This window comes from Nannospalax galili, unplaced genomic scaffold (genome assembly GCF_000622305.1).
Source record: "Nannospalax galili isolate Female #2095 unplaced genomic scaffold, S.galili_v1.0 scaffold781, whole genome shotgun sequence".
NCBI classification, from domain to species: Eukaryota; Metazoa; Chordata; class Mammalia; order Rodentia; family Spalacidae; genus Nannospalax; species Nannospalax galili.
This window is the reverse complement of record NW_008346898.1, coordinates 546,324-568,655: the sequence shown is the minus strand read 5'-3', so window position 1 is coordinate 568,655 and position 22,332 is coordinate 546,324. Positions and strand designations below refer to the sequence as shown.

Here is a 22,332-nt window from a genome sequence, read left to right as displayed (position 1 = left end):
GGAGAGATGGCTCAGCAGTTAAGAACACTGGCTGTTCTTACAGAAGACCTGGGTTCAAACTCCAGCACCCACATGGCAGCTAACAACTGCCTGTAATTCTAGTTCCAGGGGCTCCGACGGATCCAGTGGCCTCTTCTGTCCTCCTTAGGCATTGTATAGCACGGGTCCACTGACATACATGCATGCAACATATGCATGTACATAAAATAAAAATAACAATAAAAAAATTAAAAAGTTAAAAAACCTACCAAAACACAGCTAATTAGATGGCTTAGGAGGTAAAAGCCATCAGGTTCTTCCCACATGAACCTGACGACCTAAATTCAGTCCCCAGGAACCACGAGGTAGAAGGAGAATGTATGTGCGACCTGACTGTGATGCGATGCCACTGGCTGCTTCAAGTTCCTGCTGTGTTGACTTCTCTGCTGTGCATGCCCTGGAGCTGTGAGAATAAACCCCTTCTCACTAAAGTTGCCTTTTTCACAGCAATAGGAAAAGAAGCTAAGGCAATTGGAGAGTCCCGTTTATTTGACCTCTGGTGAGGTTCTCATTTTTGTATCACAAGGTAGCATTTGACATCCTGGTGGAAATCACATGGCAAGACAGGAAGCCAGAGAATGGGAAGGGGAGACCCCACCCTTTCATAGCAACTGCACTCTGAGAAACTGAAGTCCCCTGAGAATGACATTACCTCCTTCTGAGGGCAGTGCAACCAGTGACTTCCCTCCCTCCAGGACACCACTTCAATGTTCTGCCACCTCCTGAGATCACCACACTGAAGGTCTAGTTTCCAGCACGTGAACTGGAGGATGCAGTGCATTTCCAAACCATGGCAGTATTAAGTTCTATATTTCAGGAGAGTGCTTCCTTCCATATTGAGAGGCAAGTCCTTCCTCCTCCAATGGTGCTGCTGCCCACGTCCCAGTACCCTAGAGATCCATTCCTTAAGAACTCTCCTGCTTTTTGGTCAGGCTCCAATCGTGTCCCCTTCCTTCAAAGCCTTCCCTAGCTAGGTTATTTTGAAACAACCCTAGTTGCTGGTCTTGGAGTGAGGAGAGGAAGTGGAAATGACCTAAGAGGGAGCCATTGTTGATTTGTAAGGCAGAAACCTCAGCACCACCTTCAAGTGAGGGGAGGGATAGTCTTTAACAAGAAGTGGATCAGTTCTGTAGGATTAGAACCCAGAAAGATCTGGGGCTTCAAGTATCAGGAGTACAGGAACCCTGAAGTCTCCATCAGCTGTCTCAGAGTCCCTCTTTTCCAGATAGTAGGGACCCTGCAAGGGTATAACAGTCATTGAGGTCGATTCCTCCAAATTCCACACTCATGGCAGTAATGAGGCCTGGTTCTCAAAGTTCTTACACACTGTGGATGGATTGCTTCGGAAGCTGCTAAGGAATATCTTTTGGTTTTCACACTTAATCCCCAATTGATGGGGAGTCACTGTGAGTCTTTGTCTCCCAAACATTGACTTTCCCAAGAGGCATCTTTCAGTTCCACATGCCCTCAGACCGTGTCCACAGTATTTTTAAGGGCCTGGGCTTCCCTTCCACCAGTCAGCCTCAGACAATTGGGCTACTTTTAACAAAGCATCCCACCTGGGGCTATGTGAGCTCCATCTTTTACCAGTGATGGGTCCTCAACGCCAGTTAGCCAGTGGGTGAGTTGGCTACAAAATCCCATTGTAGGGTCTATTTTCTTGGCTCCCTTCCAACACCAACTAAAAGAAGTCCAGTCCCCCCAGAAGCTGACTCTGAGGTGAGACTGCAATAATGGAGTGAGGACTGGAGAAGAAAAGCTGAACCACAAGGTGGTCTCAGCACAGGTTCCATCAACATTCGGTGGGCAGCTCTCCAGAGCCCCCTGCAGCAGGAGGCCAGAGTCTTTAAGTTTTTATACCAGTGGGAGGCAGCTCTTCTCATCGAAGGTAACCAGGGGGAGTTGGGAAGGCAGGCAAGGACAAACTCAGTATGAATTGTTAATACTCCAGAAGCAAGAATTTGAGTCTGAGGGAGACTATCTGGGTGGCACACCACAGTGTGCACCACAGTGCCAAAGAAACAGGCATGTTTCCCAGAGAAGTCAGAGTGCCCGAGGGGCCGAGAGGGAGGTACGCAGGGCAGCTGAGTCCCTGCTTGTTGCTTACAAATGGGGCCTTTCAGACTACAGTTGACACTGTTCTGTGTTAGAAACCGTGAAGAAATGAACACGGCCTGGGACGGTCCAAGTTGGGAATCCTTTAGAAAACTGCAGTGTTTATTTTCTAGGGTGAATCAGGAAAGAATCCTCCAGAGTCATATATAGTTGGAAGTGAGGATTGAGGTATGAGGTAAGAGCACGAATGGTTAAAAAGGACAAATAGTCAAGCAAAGACACAGTAAGCACACAGTTTCCACTAATAACACAAAGCATGGCTACAAACATTAAGTACAGTTCCTGGGGCCGGTGAGATGGCTCAGTGGGTAAAGGGGCTTGCTGCCAAGCTTGATGACCTGAGTTCAATTCCCAGGACTCACATGGTAGAAGGAGAGCATCAACTCCCTGAAGTTATCCTCTGACTTCCACATGCACTTTGCGGCATGTGTACATTCATGGCCATGCATGCTCTTACACACAAATAAATACAATTTTTTTTTTGACTTTTTGAGACAGGGTCTCCCTGTAGCCCCAGCTGTCCTGGAACTCACTATGTAGACCAGGCTAGCCTTGAACTCACAGAGATCTGCCTGCCTCTGCCTCCCGAGTGCTGGGACTAAAGGTGTGCGCCACCACACCCGGCCTCATAAATACAATTTTTGAAAAATATTTTATTATTTTTATATTTTTATGTGTATGCGTATATTGCCTGCATGTAGGTAAGTCCACCCGTGTCCTGCAATGTCCACGGAGGACAGAAGAGGCTGCAATTTTAAAAAACGAATTAATATAGTTCCCAACCTTTTTATTTATTTTTTTTCTGTGACGGAGTCTCATGAATTCCAGGCTGGCCTCAAACTATTAACTGACCTGCCCCTGGGGAAATGGCTCAGGGGTAAAGGTGCTTACCAAGCTTGGTGATCTGAGTTCAGTCCCTAGAGTCCACATGGTGGATAGAGAACTTAGTCCCACAAGTTGTCCTTTGACCTCTACATTCACATCATGATATACATGCACACACATGCATGCACACACACACACACACACAAACTAAAAAAAAGTCGATTGTAAATTTGTGCAGTTCTTTGTAATACATTTTTAAATCCTTTGGGTAAATCTAAACCTATTTTTCAGCAGTGGGGAATACTCTGACGTTTGTTTCCAAAGCCAGCTGATGGGCTAGGGCTGCAGCTCAGTTTAAAAGCTCTTGGCTAGCACTTGTAAAGCCCTCAGTGATCGAACCCTCCACTGCCTAACCCCCAAAAAAGGTTGATGAGGAAGTTGAAAGAGGTTGGCCGAAGGCCCAAGTGAAGGCAGATGTGGCTCGGTGGCTAAGAACAGCCTGCTCTTGCAGAGGACTCGAACTCGATTCCCAGCACACACATGGCAGCTAACAACCATCAGTGACTCCAGTTCCAAGGGGATTCAATGCCCACTTCTGGTCTCTGCAGGCACTGTATGACAAGGGTGCACTTACATACATGCAGACAAAACATACACATAATAAAACTTTTAAAGTGTCATTAACTTAGAGCTTAATAGTTAATATAATGAGAAATTAGTGACTTTTTAAAGGTTGCAAGTTTCAAGTTATTTTTCTTTTTTTTCTAATAGAGTTGGGGACAGTTCGGGCATGGCGGTACACACTGATAGTCCCAGCAGTAGGAAGGCTGAGGCATTTGAGCTAATACTCCAAAAGACCCCTGTCTCTGGCTGGGCAGGTACTGATCAAGTGCTTGCCTAGTATGCATGAAGTTAGCCTGGAATATTATGTAGCAGAGAACAGGAGATGAGTCTCAAAGTGAAGATCAACACCCAAGGTTTTCCTTGACTTCCGCACCCATGCTGTGACAGGTATGTGCTTATATACAAAGTTGTTTTTTTTTCTTTTCTTTTTGGTCTTTTTTGAGACAGGGTCTCCCTATACCTCCAGCTGGCCTGGAACTCACTGTGTAGACCAGGCTGTCCTGGAAGTCACAGAGATCCACCTGCCACTGCTTCTCAAGTGCTGGGATTAAAGGCATGTGCCACCACACCTAGCTCCAAAGATTTTTTTTTTTTCCTCTTTTTGAGACAGGGTCTCCCTGTAGCCCCAGCTGTCCTGGAACTCACTATGTAGACCAGGCTGGCCTTGAACTCACAGAGATCCACCTGCCTCTGGCTCCTGAGTGCTGGGATTAGAGGCATGTGCCACCACACCTGGTGATTTTTTTTTTTTAATTAAAAATTCAAGGTCCAAAAAACCCCCAGAAACAAGCTGGGCAAGTTCCAGGCCAGCTGGGGCTACAGAAAGTCCCCGTCTCAAAAAAAAAAACCTCCCCCCAAAATTAAGATCATCCTCAGCTTAATGTCGAGGCCAGCCTGGGCTACATGCACTACATGAGACAGACCATCTCAAAAAGAAGAAAGTAAAAAAGGATTTAGCAGGTGATAGTGGTATTTGCCACAGAGCATGATTTGCGTTCAATCCTGGGGACCCACATGGTGGAAGGAGACTGACTCCTGTGAGTTGTCCTCTGATCTCACACACACACACACACACACACACACACACACACACACACACACACACGTTAAAAAAAAATAAAAAACTGGAGCTGATGGCTCAACGGGTAAGAAAACTGGGTTCACAACACCACACACACACACACACACACACACACACACACACACACGTTAAAAAAAAATTAAAAACTGGAGCTGATGGCTCAATGGTTAAGAACACTGGGTTCAAATCCCAGCATCCACATGGCAGCTAAAAGCCATCTGTAACTCCAATTCTAGAAGATCTGATGCCCTCTTCTGTCTCCTGTGGGCATTCCATGACAAGGGTGCACTTACATATATGCAGGCAACACATTTATACACAAAACATACAATTTTCAAATATCAGTGACTAAAAGGCATGAAGGAAACCGTCACGCATTGCTAAGAAGCTAATCTGAAAAGGGTCTTCTGTCGCACGGTTTCAGCTACATGGCATTCCAGAAGGGGTCCGACTTCAATCAACTGTGCGTGTTACATGAGTGCTTCCACATCCTCAGTCTGCCGACGTAAAAGCAGAGATAGTAAAAGCACTCAGAGGTGGCTTGGCGAAGGAACAGCACAGCATTTAGGAGGCAGTGTAAGTACTGTTCTTGGTGGATCAGGATTCATACACTGACCAGAAGCACAGGCTGACACCAAGAAATCCTAGAGTGAACCCTGGGCTCCATGTGCGGATGCTCAGAGCAGGTTCACCACTCTTGATGTCTCAGGCTGGTGGGGAGGCTGTGTGTGTGTGTCTCAGGCTGGTGGGGAGGCTGTGTGTGTGTGTCTCAGGCTGGTGGGGAGGCTGTGTGTGTGTCTCAGGCTGGTGGGGAGGCTGTGTGTGTCAGGTAGGAAATCTTCACCTATTCAGTTTTACATGGACCTATAACTGCTCTAAATCTTAGTGAAAAAAGAAAAAAGAAAAACAAGCCCAAAACAAAGGTTTAGAAGGCACAGACTAAAATTATCTATGACTTCAGTTTAAACAGTAAGAGAGGGGCTGCAGAGATGGCTCAGTGGTAAGGATACTGGCTGCTCGCGCAGAGGACCCAGGTGTAGTTCTCGGCACCCACGTGTTGGCTGACCTGCTGTTACTCCAGTTCCAGGGTATCCAACACCCTTTTCTGGCCTCTGTGAGCTCTGAATGCACGTACATTCAGGTAAACACTCACATCATGTAAAACTAAAATTAAAATGTAAGAATAGTAAGGGAGGGGCTGGAGAGATGGCTCAGTAGTTAAGAGCACCAACTGCTCTTGCAGAGGACCCGGGTTTGATTCCCAGCACCTACATGGCGACTGTGAACCGTCCTTAACTCCAGTTCCAGGGGAATCCGAAGCCCTCTTCTGACCTCCACAGCATTGCACTACACAGGTGCACTCACATACATGCAGGCAATATACTCATACACATAAAATAAAAATATTTTAAAAAACAGTAAGAGAACTGAACTGGATTAGTCTCTGGATTTTCTTTTTTTCTTTGACTCTCCCTGTAGCCCCAGCTGGCCTGGAACTCACTATGTAGACCAGGCGGGCCTTGAACTCAGAGATCTGTCTGCCTCTGCCTCCCAAGTGCTGGGATTAAAGGTGTGTACCATCATGCCAGGCAAAGGCTGGGTTTTCTTAAATACCCAAATTAACATTTTTATTTCTGCTATATTCAGAAGTAGAGAATTTAATACTTAAAATGCAACTACATGAATTTCAAAGATCAATTTTTCAATGATTCAGTACATTCATATGGAAATTGAATAGTCAGAAGCAGGCCAAACATGGTGGCCTACACCTTTAATCCCAGCATTTGGGAGGCAGAGGCAGAAGCAAGTCGATCTCAAGTTTAAGGATGAACTGTCTACATGGTGAATTCCAGGCCAGCCAGGGCTACATAAGGAGACCCTGTCTCAAAAAATAAAAAACCACATTTATAAAGCTTTTGGACTCTAAATATAAGCATAAATTATACAGAAACACAGGGTGACTCATTAGACACTGTTTCACCAGCAGCTTGCTTGCTGGTTAATAAACTACAGAAAATGACCATGAGTCAATTAGTCATGTTCACACCTAAACCAAAATGCTCCTATCTATTGATGGATGCCAACTTTAGGACCAAAATTTAAGAAAGGATTAAATTAGGTTGTGAATACTAATTAAAAAAATTTTTTTAACATTTATTGTGTATACACATGCTATTAACATGTGGTTAGACAACTTGTGGGAATCAGTTCTTTCAGTGTACCATGTGAGTCCTAGAGATTGAACTCAGGCTTGGCCACAAGCACCTTTAACAGCTGAGCCATCTTGATGGGCCAACATCAGATTTTGATGACCTTCTGCTGATAATTTTTTTTCTAACACTAAGAAGTTGGCAAATAACTGCTTAATATTTGATAGGAAAGAGCAAGCCATGGGAAAAGCAATTTATGAAATTCAGAGATTTGGTCACCAGGACAGTTACAAACGGTGCCAAATCCTCACACGTAGCTGAGTTTTTGTGTAGGTGTGTTTAGTACTGACCAACCAGGAGGAGCACCTGAGTTGTCAGGGTAGGTCTGGCTAGTTGAGGCTTGGACAAGCTTTTGGGTGCCAAGTCCCTCCAGACAGATGAAGCTAGATTCAAATCAGCTCCAGCTTGCTCACAAATGAACAACACAAAATGATCACTATCCTTTTCATTCAAAAGAAAATTGAAGCCACACTTACTGCTGCGTGTGAATCCCCAGTGTTTCTCAGCTTGCCATACTTTTGGTTTTTAAAAGATAAATGATAGCAGATGATGTTATTAAGGCATTAATTTCCCAAGAATCAAATTAGATTACTGCCATACTTTATGACACCATGACTAGGGACATAAATATTACAGAGGCCCCACAATTGTCCTAAATCCCAGGATCATGAAATAAGACAATTTAGTGATTATTAAATGGGAAATTGGGATAAATGTTCTGAAACTTTAGTTTTTTTTCTTTTCTCATTTGGATTTTCTTTTGGTCTTTTTGAGACAGGCTCTCTCTGTAGCCCCAGCTGTCCTGAAACTATGTAGACCAGGCTGGCCTTGAACTCACAGAGATCCTCCTGCCTCTGCCTCCCAAGTGCTGGACTACAGGCATGCACCACCACGCCTGGCTCTCATTTGTATTTTTAAAAAACGTACAGACCACACTTCATTTAAAAAACCTTAAATAGGGGCTGGAGAGATGGCTCAGCAGTTAAGAGCACTGACTGCTCTTGCAGAGGACCCGGGTTCAATTCCCAGCACCCACATGGTGGCTACGAACCGTCCTTAACCCCAGTTCCGGAGGAATCCGAAGCCTTCTTCTGACCTCTGCAGCAATGCACAACACAGGTGCACTCACATACGTGCAGGCAATACACTCAGACACATAAAATAATAAAATATTTTTTTAAAAAAAACCTTAAAAACTTTCTAACATTTTCTATTTTCTGACTGAAATTTAAAAAATACTTCCAAAATTTGCTTATGTTAATTAATCTTAGATGTTAGATGATAAAACTAATTTTTGTTCCAATTTTGTGAAAAAAAAATTTAAACTATAAAACTTACTGAGGGTGGCTTTAATTCTTGTCTGAACGAGACCACGGAAGTGAAGTTACTGGAGTTAATGAACTGGGAACATTAAAGATGAAACTAGACCTTAAGTAAAGGCCCCGAAAAAACCTTACAAAAATGACTTGATGAGCCAAGTCTGGTGGAACAGGCCTATAATCCTAGCTATGTGATTAATTTAGGCAGGAGGACTCCAAGGAGTTCAAGGCCTGCTGGGCTACAGAGTTCGGTGCCAGCCTGAGCAACCCAGTAAGACCTTGTCTCAAAAAAACTAACTGGGGATCTAGCTCATGAGAGAGCACTCATCTAGCATGTATGATGCCCGGGTTTAGATTCCTGGTACAACAAAAATAGTCATGTGTTAAGTTCATACAAAGAAAGCTGGTGGCAGGGGGGAGGTAAAGGAACAGAAAGAAAAAAAAGTGGTAACTCCGGTAACAGCATTTAAGAGAGAACAGCTTACGCTGATGGAGTCATTTGGTCAAGCCAGGCGTGGGGATGCACACCTGTAGTCCTAGCACTTGGGAGGTGGAAGCAGGAGGATCAGAAGTTAAAGGTCATTTACCACTACATAACAAGTTCCAGGTCAGCCTGGGCTACATGAGACCATCTAAAGACAAAAAAAAAAAAAAAAAAAAAAAAAAAAAAAAAAAAAGCCCATGTCTACCATGTATATACATATCACTCCATATACATCCTAACTACAGGCTTCCTGCCACAACACCAAAACACAAACCACAATTCTATCCAGAACATTCTGACATGTTCTATGCTGTTTCTTTATCCCAGTAAGTCAGCAATGGCTTTACACACAACTTTTCATCAACACAAGTCAAATCACTGCCCCAGGAAGCAGAGGTAACTCTGGAAGTGAACACACACATTCTGCTTTATTACTGTTATATGGTTGTTAGTTGAATAAAAACTGCTTGCAAGTTTTCAAATGAAAGGAAACATACTCGGGTACGTTATGACACGCATCTGTATGTATTCAGACAATGGAAATGCAGTATATCTTCACACCAGTTACAAATGCAGAGTTACAATGAAACCAGATGGAGAAGGCAGAGGGGCCTCAAACACTCACTATTTGAACATTTCAGACAAAGGAGCAGAGAATAAGAAAAAACATATACACCATGAAAACAGTCTTTTTTCTTTTAATGACTTTCAATTTCGTGTCTTTTCTAAGAGCAGAGACCCTCATTGTAGATTATGTATCATCTCCTCTTTGGCAATAAGGTGTGTAGTCTTGTTAACCAGAGACATCAATGAGTTCAGTTTCTGAGACCAGTCATTTAATAAGTTATTTGGATCCTTGGGTCTCTGGAAGTTGATAATTCCGGCCAACCTGTCTACTTTAGCAAAGATGGTCTTGTTAACGACTAGATTTGAAAGAAAAGCCTCAGACTCCTGTAAAACAGAGACACGATGGATTAAGACAGGATAAAGGAAACTTCAGGGAAGCATTTTAAAAACTTTCCAACCAAGAATACCCAAGACTGACAACAATGATGTACTTACAACATTTTATCAGTCTAATGACCAAGGGAATATGAGTCTCTTATTCACACATCTACAATCTCAGCACTGGGAAGTAGAAGCGAGAAGATGAGCACAGGAGGCCGGTCTGGACTACAGTCAGACCCTGTCACCAACCAACCAACCCACCCCACCTCAGAGTGTTCAGAATCAGGCCAGAGTCTGAACAGGCCTCCCTGCAGACTGTTCCTGGTGGTGGTTGGGAAACAGCTGGCTTACTCATTTTTACAGTCATTCCCTTCTCTTTTGCCTGTGGTGTTAGGAGTCAAACCCAAGGCCTCTCACATGCTAGCAAGCACTCCATCACTGAGCTGGATGCCCAGCCTTACTTAAAAGGTGCTATGAGCTTGGCATGGTGGCACATTCCTTTAATCCCAGCACTGGGGAGACAGAGGCAGGTGAATGAATCTCTGTGAGTTCCAGGCCAGCTGGGGCTACAAGGACACCCTGTCTCAAAATGACCAAAAAAATAAAAGAGGTGCTATGATATAGCTGTTTCCACAAATGCTGAGTAGAATGTATGCTCTGTTACCCAGCAAGTCTGCATTCACAGATAAGCCACTTTAAAGGACTCTGTTCTGCTCCTGAGAATGAGCCATCTAACCAAGAGTCATGTTATTTTATGTGTATGAGTGTATTGCCTGCCTGTATGTAAACGCACCCTTGTTGTGCACTGCCCTCAGAAGCCAGAAGAGGGCGTCAGATCCTCTGAACTGGAGCTGCAGAAGGCCGTGGGTGCTGAGACTCGAACCCAGGTCCTCTGTAAGGGCAGTCACTGCTCTTAACCGAGCCATCTCTCCAGCCCAAGTCAAGCCTTTGAACTTGAATATTGTCATGATTCTAAATCTTGTTTATCTTTGAGTCAGGGTCTATGTAGCAATGGCTGGCCTGGAACTCACAGAGATCCACCTGCCTCTGCCTCCTGAGTGCTGGGATTAAAGTTGTGTGCCAACAGGCCTAGCTCATGATTCTTCTTTTCCAGCTGAACTGTCACAAAAGAAATGGCCTTTCCCCACCTGTGTTGAGGCCAGACTTTCAAAAGATCTCAGTGAGGGAGCATTTTTCCCTACAAAATCCTGACCCATGAGCAGATTATTTAGGAATGATTCAGAACCAGGTTCTACACTAACAGACGTTATGGAACAGATGTTATGGACGGTGGGAGAGGGCCGGCCCCTTTCTGGCCACACCCCATTTCCTAGGGCACAAGACCCAGGTCCCAATTGGGCTTTTTAGGGGAAAAAAAGACAGGGCCCCATGTATGACAGGTTGGCTTCAGACTCCAGATCCTCCTCCCTCCTAAGTGTGGGATTCCAAGCATGTGCCAGGATGTCTACCTTTACCTCTTTGTGTCTTTCTGTGTGCTGTCAACATAAATGCAAATGTGAATGCGATACATCTCTAACAAACACTGGCACCATTTATAGTGAGCCAGTCACATCTACTTCATAAATGTTAATTCCACAGACCATTTGTGTGGTAATTTGAACACTGGATTTATGAACACATTGTGGATTTCAGATTAATCCATGTAAAATTAACATTTAAAGGATGCATTTGGTGTACTGGGAATTGAACCCTGGACCCCGAACCTCTAAATGAAGGTTTAACATAAACAAGAAACAGCTCTTGCACACTCCCTTTTTACAAGCTGACTGCCACACACAATGGTCACAGAAAACACTCACAAGGCACTGAGTACTTACATCCACAGAGAGATCCAGAAGCTGTGCCATCCTCTTCACTGTTATCCGAGTGTAGTACTTGGCCATTATTCTGATGTTCTGGCAAAAGACAAACAACAGTTCAGCAGGTTCGAAAGCCAGCCAGCTGTTTCATCAGACTCAGAGTTTTCACTTTGTAATGCCTATCATTAGAAAGAAGCTGGTACTAAACTTAAAAACAAAACAACACTGAGTAAACTTTAGCTTCTGTGAACTTGTTATTTTATCTAACTCAAAGCTGGGTGTCCAGGTGCACCTGGAGGCTGGTTCATCTACACAATAAGTTCCAGACATGTCAGGACTAAACAATGGGACCCTGCCCAAAAAACAATTCTTAAATAAGCAGGGGTGGGGTGTGTGGAGGGAAGGTGGAATTCAGAGGTTTAAGAATTCAAGGAGAGCCTTTGCTACAGTGAGTTCAGAGGACAGTCTAGACTACCCTGTCTCAAAAAAACAAAACACACAAATAAATTACATTCCCTAGTTTCCATGGGGAATGGTGAAGTGAGACAGATACCCCTTTACTATTCATTAACATTAGTGTTCTTAACAAAACATCAAGACTTGCCAAGCATGGTGGCTCACGCCTTTAATCCTCACACTTGGGAGGCAGAGGCAGGCAGGTCTCTGTGGGTTCAAGGACAGCCTGGTCTACATAGTGAGTTCCAGTCCAGCTTGGGTTACAGGGAGACCCTGTCTCAAAACAGTCTCAGCAGTCCTCCTGCCTCAGCTTCTTGACTGCTGGGATTAGTGTGAGCCAGCACACCTGGCTATCTGCGCTGAAAAGTCGCAAACAGGAGAAAAACAGACAAACAAGGTAAGATGGATTCTGGCACATCATGAAGAATGGGTATTTCAACAGGTTTCTATCACTGCTGCATTGAGCACAGGGGCAAAAGTCCTGAAGTGAAGATTTATAAACACAGGGCCAGACAGATGGCTTGGTGGCTGACTGCTCTTGCAGAGGACCTGGGCTCAGTTCCCAGCACCCAATCAGGTGGCTCGTAACTGCCTGAACTCCTGCTCCAGGGGATCTGAGGTCCTCTTCTGACCTCTGGGTCACCTGTACTCACACATATACATATCCACATACATACATACATATCCACATAATTAAAAATAAAAAAATAAATCTTAAGTAAAAATCAGGGCTGCATATTGAGACCCTGTCTCTACCCCACCTAGTCAAAAAATTGTCATCTTTACATGCCAGACTCTTACATGCTCAACGACTCTGTTCTTCAAGTCCTTCCACCTTTTTTCACCTTCTTCTGTAGAACTGAAAACATCAGTTGCAGGACTCTCAAGGGAACCTTTCCGTAACTCCATCCCATAGTCCTCAACAAGTGTGGACCAGCGCATCAACTCCATTGTGGTAAAAAGCTTCAAAAGATCCCTGTAAATTTTATACAACTTAGTATTCTGAATCTATAATCAGTAAGGACCACCTAATATAGGCTAAGTATCTCTAACCCCAAACCCCAAATCCAAAGCGCTCCAAAACCTGAAACTCTTTTCATTACATCTATTTTTTTGTGTGTGTATGGGTATGTACTGCGGGTACACATGCTCCATGGCACGTGTGAGAACTGGCTCTCTACTTCCCCCATATGGGTAGAGACTGGACTCTGGTCAGGGTTGGCTACAAGCACTGTTACCTGCTGGGCCATCCTGCAAACCCCAAATCTGAAATTTTCTGAGTGCTGACATGTTGCCAAGTAGAAAATTCCACACCTAACCTTATGTATCTGAAGGTAGAATGAGAAGTTTAAAATGTTAAACTTACATGTGGTTACGTATAAGAAAGTGATGCTCACTGGCAGCACAGAGTCGCAGAACCAGGAATGCAATGAGACAGAGAGAGTTCTGCCTTCTGCTGGCTCAATGAACACAAGCTTGTGTTTCATGCACAAAGTTAAAATACCACAGAAAATTAACTTCTAGCTACGTGGATGAGATCTTTTTTTTTTGAGACAGGGTCTCCCTGTAGCCACAGCTGGCCTGGAACTTGCTATGTAGACCAGGCTGGCCTTGAACTCACAGAGATCCACCTGCCTCTGCCTCCCAAGTGCTGGGATTAAAGGTGTGTGCCACCATGCCCAGCTAGTGGATAAGGTTTCTATGAAACAGCAATGAACTTTGTTTAGACTTGGGCCCCATCCCTAAGACTCCATACTGTACACATGCAAAGATTTCAAAATCTGAAAAACTTCTGGTGTTAAGCATTTCAGATGAGGGAGTCTCAGCCCGTGTTACAGTAAATTAAACACACACACACACACACACACACACACACACACACACACACCCCAAACTATTTCATCACTTTTACTTAGAATATGACAAATTTGATTTTTACGAAGTGTTTGTCTTTTTTTCATGATTCTGAAGAGCATTCTATGTCACACTCTGTGCTCTCCTTGGTCTACCTGTCAACTTTTGAACGAACTATAAACATACTAAACACAGAAAAGAAAAAAAGTTATCTTAAAAAAATTTATTTTTGTATATGAATGTTTTGTCTGCATGTAACTGTACCCCTGTCCTGCAATGCCCAGAGAGGCCAGAAGAGAGTGTCGGATTCCCTTCAAGACAGATGTCAGCCATCATGTGGGTACTGGGAATTGAATCCAAGTTCTCTGCAGGGGCTAGTGTTCTTAACAGCTGAGCCATCTCTCCAGGCCCAAACAACTCTTAAACAATAGTCCATAACCCTTCAGATGAAGCACACCTGCTTCACATATGACACACTTTCAGACTGACATTCCCGAACACCACGAAGCCCCAGGGCATTGATGTAGTTTGTTCTCTAATCTAGCAGCAGCTGTATATAGCTAGAGGGATTGACTTCCTTCTAAGGTGATACTTCTACAGAGATGTCCTTTACCAGTTACAAAGATACTTACTTGTACTTGGGAATTTCTTCTAACTTCTTGTCACTACTAATCCGATGAACCAAATCTGACTGCTCATTGTCAAAAGGAGCCAGGATAACATAGAGAACCACGCTTTTCAAAGCCTAAAAAAGTTGCAAGCAATAGTTTATATGTAACTGGAAACATAATGAGACTTTGGTAAGACGTAAAAAATTATGCAAGTTATATGTTCTAATTTTAAATCTTGTACTCAAAAAGACTTAGAAGGAAAAAAAAACCTTAACAGGCTGCCTTTCACATATATTTTGGTAACACTTAGTTTTCACAAAACTATTACAATAAATATTTACTATTATGAATTACTTCTTTTTTTTTTTTTTTTTGTCTTTTAGAGACAGGGTCTCTCTCCTGGTAGCCCCAGTTGTCCTGGAACTCACTAAATAGACCAGGCTGGCCTTGAACTCACAGAGATCCACCTGCCTCTGCCTCCCAAGTGCTGAGACTAAAGGTGTGCACCACCAAACGCGGCCTGACTTTTTTTAAAAAGACTTACTTGTGTTTGTGTGTGTGTGCGCCTGCCTGAGAAGCCAGAAGAAGTTCTAAAAGCATCGTCTTACCTGTTGCCACTTCTCACTTTCTGCCTGTATACAGGGAGTATCGTAGATGGCTCTGTAGTGCTTACAGATCGACAGATAGGATCCCTCATGCTGATCCAGCTGAATCATTAAATTATAGTACTTCAATTTTAATTTCTGAAAAAAAATTGACAAAATAAACTAGGGCTTGTGGGTTTTAACGCTTTCAATGAAAACATGTAGTCAAGAGACAATGCTCACCTCTGTATTTTCTTCCTGGAAGAATTTGGTGTTAATTTTCTTGCTGATGATTTGTGTGCGGATGTAATCCTTCACAGCTAGGCAAAGCCTCATCTGCTCCAAAATAAACTCCACTCGCTCCTTTTTCTCCATTGATCCGTATGTCTCTACCTAGCAGAGTAATTCCTCAGGTAAGTTTAAAATACTTAGTATTTTTCATAAATCGCAATAAAGTAGATATTAAACTATTCAACCATGTCAAATATCAAAACTTTATTCATGGGGCTGGAGAGATGGCTCAGCAGTTAAGAGCACTGACTGCTATTGTAGAAGACCCGTGTTCAATAATTAGCACCCTCATGGCGGCTAACAAACGTCCGAACTCCAGTTTCAGGGGATCTGACACGCTCTTCTGACCTCCTCTAGCATCACATGACACAAGTACACTTATACACATGCAGGGAATATACTCATACACATAAAATAAAAATAAATATTAAAAAAAAACTTTATTCATGTACAGTGTTGGTAATTATATAAAAAACCAAGTTATAGCAGTGGAGAGATGGCTCAAGAGTTAAGAGCACTTGCTGCTGTTCCACAGGGCTAGAGTTTGGTGCCCAGCACCCATGTTAGGTAGCTCACAACTGCCTGTAACTCCAGCTTACAGGGGGATTCAATGGCCCCCTCTGGTCTTTGTGGGCACCCTCAGACATGTGACGCATGCAAACACACACATCTTTAAAAAAAAGCAAATTACCTTCAGGAACGTAAGAGTTTATGAATTATAATAACAAAAAGGAGTTTTACCCCTGTTGGTATAAAGTTCTACAAATTTTTTTTTTTTTGTCTATTTGAGATCCCTGTAGCTCCAGCCGTCCTGGAACTCACTATGTAGACCAGGCTGGCCTTGAACTCACAGAGATCTGCCTGCCTCTGCCTCCCGAGTGCTGGGATTAAAGGCATGCACCACCATGCCCGGCATAAAAAGTTCTACAAATTTTAATACATGTATTGATGTATATAACCACTACTACAATGAAGACACAGAATGCTATTATCAAGCCAAAAAAATGTTTTTGTTTTTTTTTTTTTTTTTAATGTGTATGCGTGTACTGCATGTGAGTACACCCATGTTGTGCAATGCCCTGGAAGTCAGAAGAGGGCTTCCCCTGGAACTAGAGTTAAGGACGGTTCAAAGCCACCATGTAGGTGCTGGGAATCGAACCTGGGTCCTCTGCAAGAGCAGTCAGTGCTCTTAACCGCTGAGCCATCTCTCCAGCCCCCCAAAATGCATTTTTAAAAAATTTTATTTATTATTTTTATGAGTGTATTGCCTGCCTGTTTGGAGGTGTACCCGTGTCGCACAATGCCCACAGAGGTCAGAAGAGAGAGTGGGATCCCATGGAACTGGAGTTAGGGCAGTTGTTAGCTGCCATGTGGGTGCTGGGAATTGAACCTGGATCCTCTGCAAGGGCAGTCAATGCTCTTAACCACCGAGTCAACTCTACAGCCCCAAAGAACGTGTTTTTAAAAAATACTTTTGTGTTTATACAGAGTGCAATATTGTGTAACTGTATTAATTCAACTGTAAACCTAAAAATTTACAGCCAGTTTTGAAAGAGACGCATCTTAGCTCTGGAGATTGTTAATTGAATATGACAATGCTGTTTCTTCTGTCCTCCATGGGCACTGCAGGCCATGGATGTACTTACCTACATGCAGGCACTACATGCATACACATAAAATAAAAATATTAAAAAAAAATTTTTGTTATTTTATGTTTATGAATGTTTTGTCTACATGTATGTACATGCACCAATCTCATGTAATGTCCCCAGAGGCCAGAAGAAGTGGCTGAATCCCCTGGAACTGGAATTATAAATGGTTGTTAGCCACCATGTGGGTGCTGGGAACTGAACCTGGGTCCTCTGCAACGGCAATCAGTGCTTTTAAACCCTGAGCTATCTCTCTACTCCCCCAAAGAACTTTCTTAATGCTACCCTGTATAGCCATAGATTCCCTACTCATAAGCTCTGACAAATAAGTGGTGGTCTGTTTTCTATCAGCACAGAATTGTCAAGAATGTCAAAGAGGTCACGTGTGGGGGTGCATGCCCTTAATCCTAGCACTCTGGAGGCAGAGGCAGGTGGATCTCTGTGAGTTCAACACCAGCCTGGTCTACATAGTGAGTTCCAGGCCAGCTGGGGCTATCGTAGACCTTGTCTTAAAAAAAACAAAAAAAAAAAAAAAAAAAAAAAAAAAAAAAAAAGTCAGCTGAAGTAATTCATTATTGTAAACATTTATTGTAATAGCTTTGTCAAAACTACTTATATAGTAGTTGTCAAATATACTTATATAGTTTATCAAGACTCTATTCAAGCCAAGCATAGTGGTACATGCCTTTAATCCCAGCAGGGAAGCAGGTGGATCTTTGTGAGATTGAGGCCAGCTTGGTCTACATAGTGAGTTCCAGGCCAGCTACGGCTACAGGGAGACCCTGTCTTAAAAAGACCAAAAAAACCCAAAAGCAAAAAAAAGACTCTTCATTTCACATACTGTCTGTAGTTTCCTATCAAAAACATATCCCCACCCCTCAATCTTGATTTTCTGAGAATTCAAATGTTTAGATAATGGTACAAAAATTAAGGCAAATCTGTTGATTCTAACTTTTCTTCCAACCGTACTTAGCAGTTTCCAGGAGCACCTTACCTGCAACTCTTGTAGAATGGAGGCTGCCTCTTTCACATCACCATTCTGCTCTTTTATGGTTGCTAATGTTTTAGTCAGTCGAGCGCGCTCAATTTCAACATAAATCTACAAACAGAAATTGGTATTATCAAAACTCTTGTAGGAATGTGTTAAAAATTTGAAAAGCATAATTGAACTATTAATCAAAGTAGGCAAGAGTCATCTCCTACTGCTGAACACTGTATTGTCCACACACAATGCCACCAGACCTTTTACATCTCACAAACACAACCAGAACCATAATGAGAGAAAATGCCTGTATAAAAGCACCGTGGTGGCGCACGCCTTTAATCCCAGCACTTGGGAGGCAGAGGCAGGCCAATCTATGTGAGTTCAAGGCCAGCCTGGTCTACATAGTGAGTTCCAGGACAGCTGGGGCTACAGGAGACCCTGTCTTTAAAAAAGACCAAGAAAAAAAACAAAAAACAAAAAACAAAACCCCAAAAAACAATATGCAGGGCTGGAAAGAGGGCTCAGCAGAGGCCTGGAGTTTGGATCCCAGCACTCACTAATGGGCAGCTCACAAAAGCCTGTGACTCCAGTTTCAAAAGATCTGATGCCCCTTTCTGGTCTGCACACAATTGTGCATGCACACACACAATTTTTTTAATTAATGTTTTTTTCCTTTTTTGGTTGTTTTGAAACAGGTCTTCCTGTAGCCCCAGCTGGCCTGGAACTCACTATGTAGACCAGGCTGGGCTTGAACTCACAGAGATTCACCTGCTTCTGCCTCCCAAGTGCTGGACTAAAGGTGTATATCACTCCTCCTGGCTCTGATAGTTGGGGTGTTTTTTTTGGTCTTTTTGAGATGGGGTCTCCTTGTAGTCCCAGCTGTCCTGGAACTCACTATGTAGACCAGGTTGGCCTTGACCTCACAGAGATCCACCCGCCTCTGCCTCCCAAGTGCTGGACTAAAGGTGTATATCACTCCTCCTGGCTCTGATAGTTGGGGTGTTTTTTTTGGTCTTTTTGAGATGGGGTCTCCTTGTAGTCCCAGCTGTCCTGGAACTCACTATGTAGACCAGGTTGGCCTTGACCTCACAGAGATCCACCCGCCTCTGCCTCCCAAGTGCTGGACTAAAGGTGTATATCACTCCTCCTGGCTCTGATAGTTGGGGTGTTTTTTTTGGTCTTTTTGAGATGGGGTCTCCTTGTAGTCCCAGCTGTCCTGGAACTCACTATGTAGACCAGGTTGGCCTTGACCTCACAGAGATCCACCCGCCTCTGCCTCCCAAGTGCTGGACTAAAGGTGTATATCACTCCTCCTGGCTCTGATAGTTGGGGTGTTTTTTTTGGTCTTTTTGAGATGGGGTCTCCTTGTAGTCCCAGCTGTCCTGGAACTCACTATGTAGACCAGGTTGGCCTTGAACTCACAGAGATCCACCCGCCTCTGCCTCCCAAGTGCTGGACTAAAGGTGTATACCACTACTCCTGGCTCTGATAGTTGGGGTGTTTTTTTCGGTCTTTTTGAGACAGGGCCTCCCTGTAGCCCCAGCTGTCCTGGAACTCACTATGTTGACCAGGCTGGTCTCGAACTCACAAAGATTGGCCTGCCTCTGCCTCCCAAGTGCTGGGATTAAAGGCGTGCGCCACCATGCCCAGCCTATAGTTGAGTTTTCTGTTTTTTTTTAAATTACATTTATTTTAGTGTGTAGGCATTATGCCATGGAGCATACATGGAGGTCAACTTGTAGAAGTCAGTTCTTTCCTACCACATGGGTCCCAGGGAATAGACTCAGGTAGTCAGTCTATGGCAAGAAGCTTTACCTACTAAGCTATCTCAGTGGCCCACTTAGCTATCTTTATATACAATTTCCTCATATCTAAAACGTCCTGGCCATGTAGAATTTTGGCTCTTTAAAAAAATATATTATTGTTATTTTATGTGTATGAGTGTATTGCCTGCATGTATGTAAGTGTACCTGTGTCATACAACACTCACAGAGTCAGAAAAGGCATCAGATCCCCTGGGACCAGAGTTATACAAAGTTGTTGGCTACCATGTGGGTGCTAGGAACTGAACCCGGGTCCTCTGCAAGAGCGGCCAGTGCTCTTAATCACTGAACCATCTCTCCAGTTCCTTGACTCATTCTTAAAAAGTCACATAACCCAGCTGGACATGGTAGAACATGCTTTTAATCCCATCACTTGGGAGGCAGAGGTGGGTGGATCTCGCTAAGATCAAGGCCAGCCTGGTCTTTATAGCGAGTTTCAAGCCAGATGTGGCTACAGGGAGACCCTGTTTCAAAAAGAACCCCCCCCCAGTAACCCAGTACCCAAAGTAACCCAGTTACTCAAGAGGCCAAGGCAACAGGATCACAAGCTCCATGTCAGGCTGGGCTACACAGTAAAACCTTATCACATACACACACACAACCCCCCAAAAACCTGGTTATACAAAGAATACTGCTATTTAAATATATTAATTCACTTACAGCAAGATATTTAAAAGTTATACAAAGATAACAATGGTTGAATTAAACCATTTATTTCTTTTTAAAAAATATAAAATATACATACAAATACTTAGATGAAATGTATAAATACTTAGCCTTCTCTGGATGCAGATAAGAAGTTATCCAACAGAAAACTCACCTTTCCTTCTGTAACCATCCGTAAAGTATCAATTAATCGAAGTTTGACTGGGAGGTCTGTGATCTCCTCAACGTAAGTACAGCACTGCTGAACCATTTTTGCAACAGCCTAAAATATTACAAACCATTTATAAGTGAAATTCATTCTTCATACAGGAAAAACATATATTCTACTGATCATTTTTGGTCGTCTCAAGTAACATGAGACGCTAAAATCACTATAGTAGAATAAAGCGCATCAAGACCTCCCCATAGTAAAATACTGACTGTCCACTAACAGTATAATGCAGCCAAGCAGAAGAGCATGGAAAAATGGCAGCAGACCAATGAGGGAAAAAGGGAAGAACAGAATCCCCTGGTGAACAGGGGGCAGAGGCAGAAGGTAAACAGACCCATTCTCTGGAGGGGAGGAGCCAGGTCCCCTTACCCTCTTCAATTAACAGGCACCATGGAAAGGTTCCTCATGGGTTATAAAAGGGTTTAGACCATGTTCCCCTAGGTCTAACAGTCTGTGATTTGAGTCAGGACAGTCATTTTCCATATACCTTAACAAAGATTTGTAAGTGACTACTCTAGGTTTTGTGGATTGTACAGTCTGTGACAAATATTCAACTCTGCCTTTGTAACTTGAAAGCTGACAGAGACAATATATAGGTACAAATGGATGTGGTTTTTTCCCACTTAAAGAATAGATGGCAGATGAGATTTGGTCAGTGGCCCAATCATTTGCTAACCTCTAAACTAGACTTTAAATAAATAACAGCAGATCATTGATAATAATTAGGGCTATGAGACACTAAGACAACACTGATTTGATGTTACATTATCATTATATTTTTTGTCTTTTTTTTTTTTTTTGAGACAGGGTCTCCTCCAACTAGCCTGGAACTCACTATGTATAAGGCCAAATTGGTCCACATAGTGAGTTCCAGGCCAGCAAGGGCTAACCAGCAAGAAAAAAGATAGCAAAAGTAAACCACATTATCATGGAAAAACTGCCATGATAAACAATGTTCAAGTAGCACAGGTTTTATTTTTCTGAAAAAAAAACAAAAAAAACAAAAAAAAACTGGCTGTAGAGACCCAGATGTTCCAGAAGGCTAAGGCGTTCTTTTTTGGTGGTGGTTGTTTTCCTATGTTGCTCAGGCTGTGCTTGAATTCCTGGGTTCAACTGGTCTTCCTGCTTCAGCCTCCAGAATGGTGGGCCTCATCAATGAGCAAGGCACACAGCTAAGCTAAAGGCTTCATTGTAAAATGTAACTCTTCCAATAAATGTTAAGATTCTGGAACAACTGGTACCTCACAAAACATAAATCCCTCCAAATAGATTATGGAATAATTTGTAAAAATGGGAGGGGATAGAGGCAAAACAATGTCCACATTGTAATGGAAAGTCAACAGCCTGCTGATCTATGAAAATATATAGGTGAGTGGTTAGGAAAGTTAAGGTTGGAGTGACCTCGGCTCAGGAGACAGAGAGTTAATGGGGGGCGGGGGGGATGGAGAGATTGCTCAGTGGTTAAGAGCACTGGCTCCTCTTGCAGAGGACCTAGGTTCAGTTCCCAGCACCCACATGGTGGCTAACAACCATCTGTAAATCCAATTTCAGGGGATCTGACACCCTCTTCCGGCCTCCACAGGCATTTGCATGACACGGGTACACTTACATATACATGCAGGCAAAACATTCATACACATAAAAATTTTTTTAAAAACCCGGGCATGGTGGTGCACGCCTTTAATCCCAGCACTTGGGAGGCAGAGGCAGGCGGATCTCTGTGAGTTCAAGGCCAGC

General features: G+C 43.3%; 1 protein-coding gene across 1 annotated transcript in view; it reads right to left on the bottom strand.

Moving 5' to 3' along the window:
• Positions 1–9,105: 9,105 nt before the first annotated feature.
• The window catches only part of Psmd12 (proteasome 26S subunit, non-ATPase 12), a 28,258-nt gene continuing 15,031 nt past the window's right edge, over positions 9,106–22,332 (bottom strand). The window contains exons 4-11 of the mRNA XM_008843194.3: positions 20,539–20,646; positions 17,905–18,009; positions 15,214–15,363; positions 14,995–15,129; positions 14,408–14,520; positions 12,723–12,897; positions 11,484–11,561; positions 9,106–9,648 (exon numbers count right to left, since the gene is read on the bottom strand). Coding sequence (XP_008841416.1) covers positions 9,439–9,648; positions 11,484–11,561; positions 12,723–12,897; positions 14,408–14,520; positions 14,995–15,129; positions 15,214–15,363; positions 17,905–18,009; positions 20,539–20,646 — 1,074 coding nt within the window. The 3' untranslated portion in view covers positions 9,106–9,438. The remainder of the gene's footprint in view (positions 9,649–11,483; positions 11,562–12,722; positions 12,898–14,407; positions 14,521–14,994; positions 15,130–15,213; positions 15,364–17,904; positions 18,010–20,538; positions 20,647–22,332) is intronic.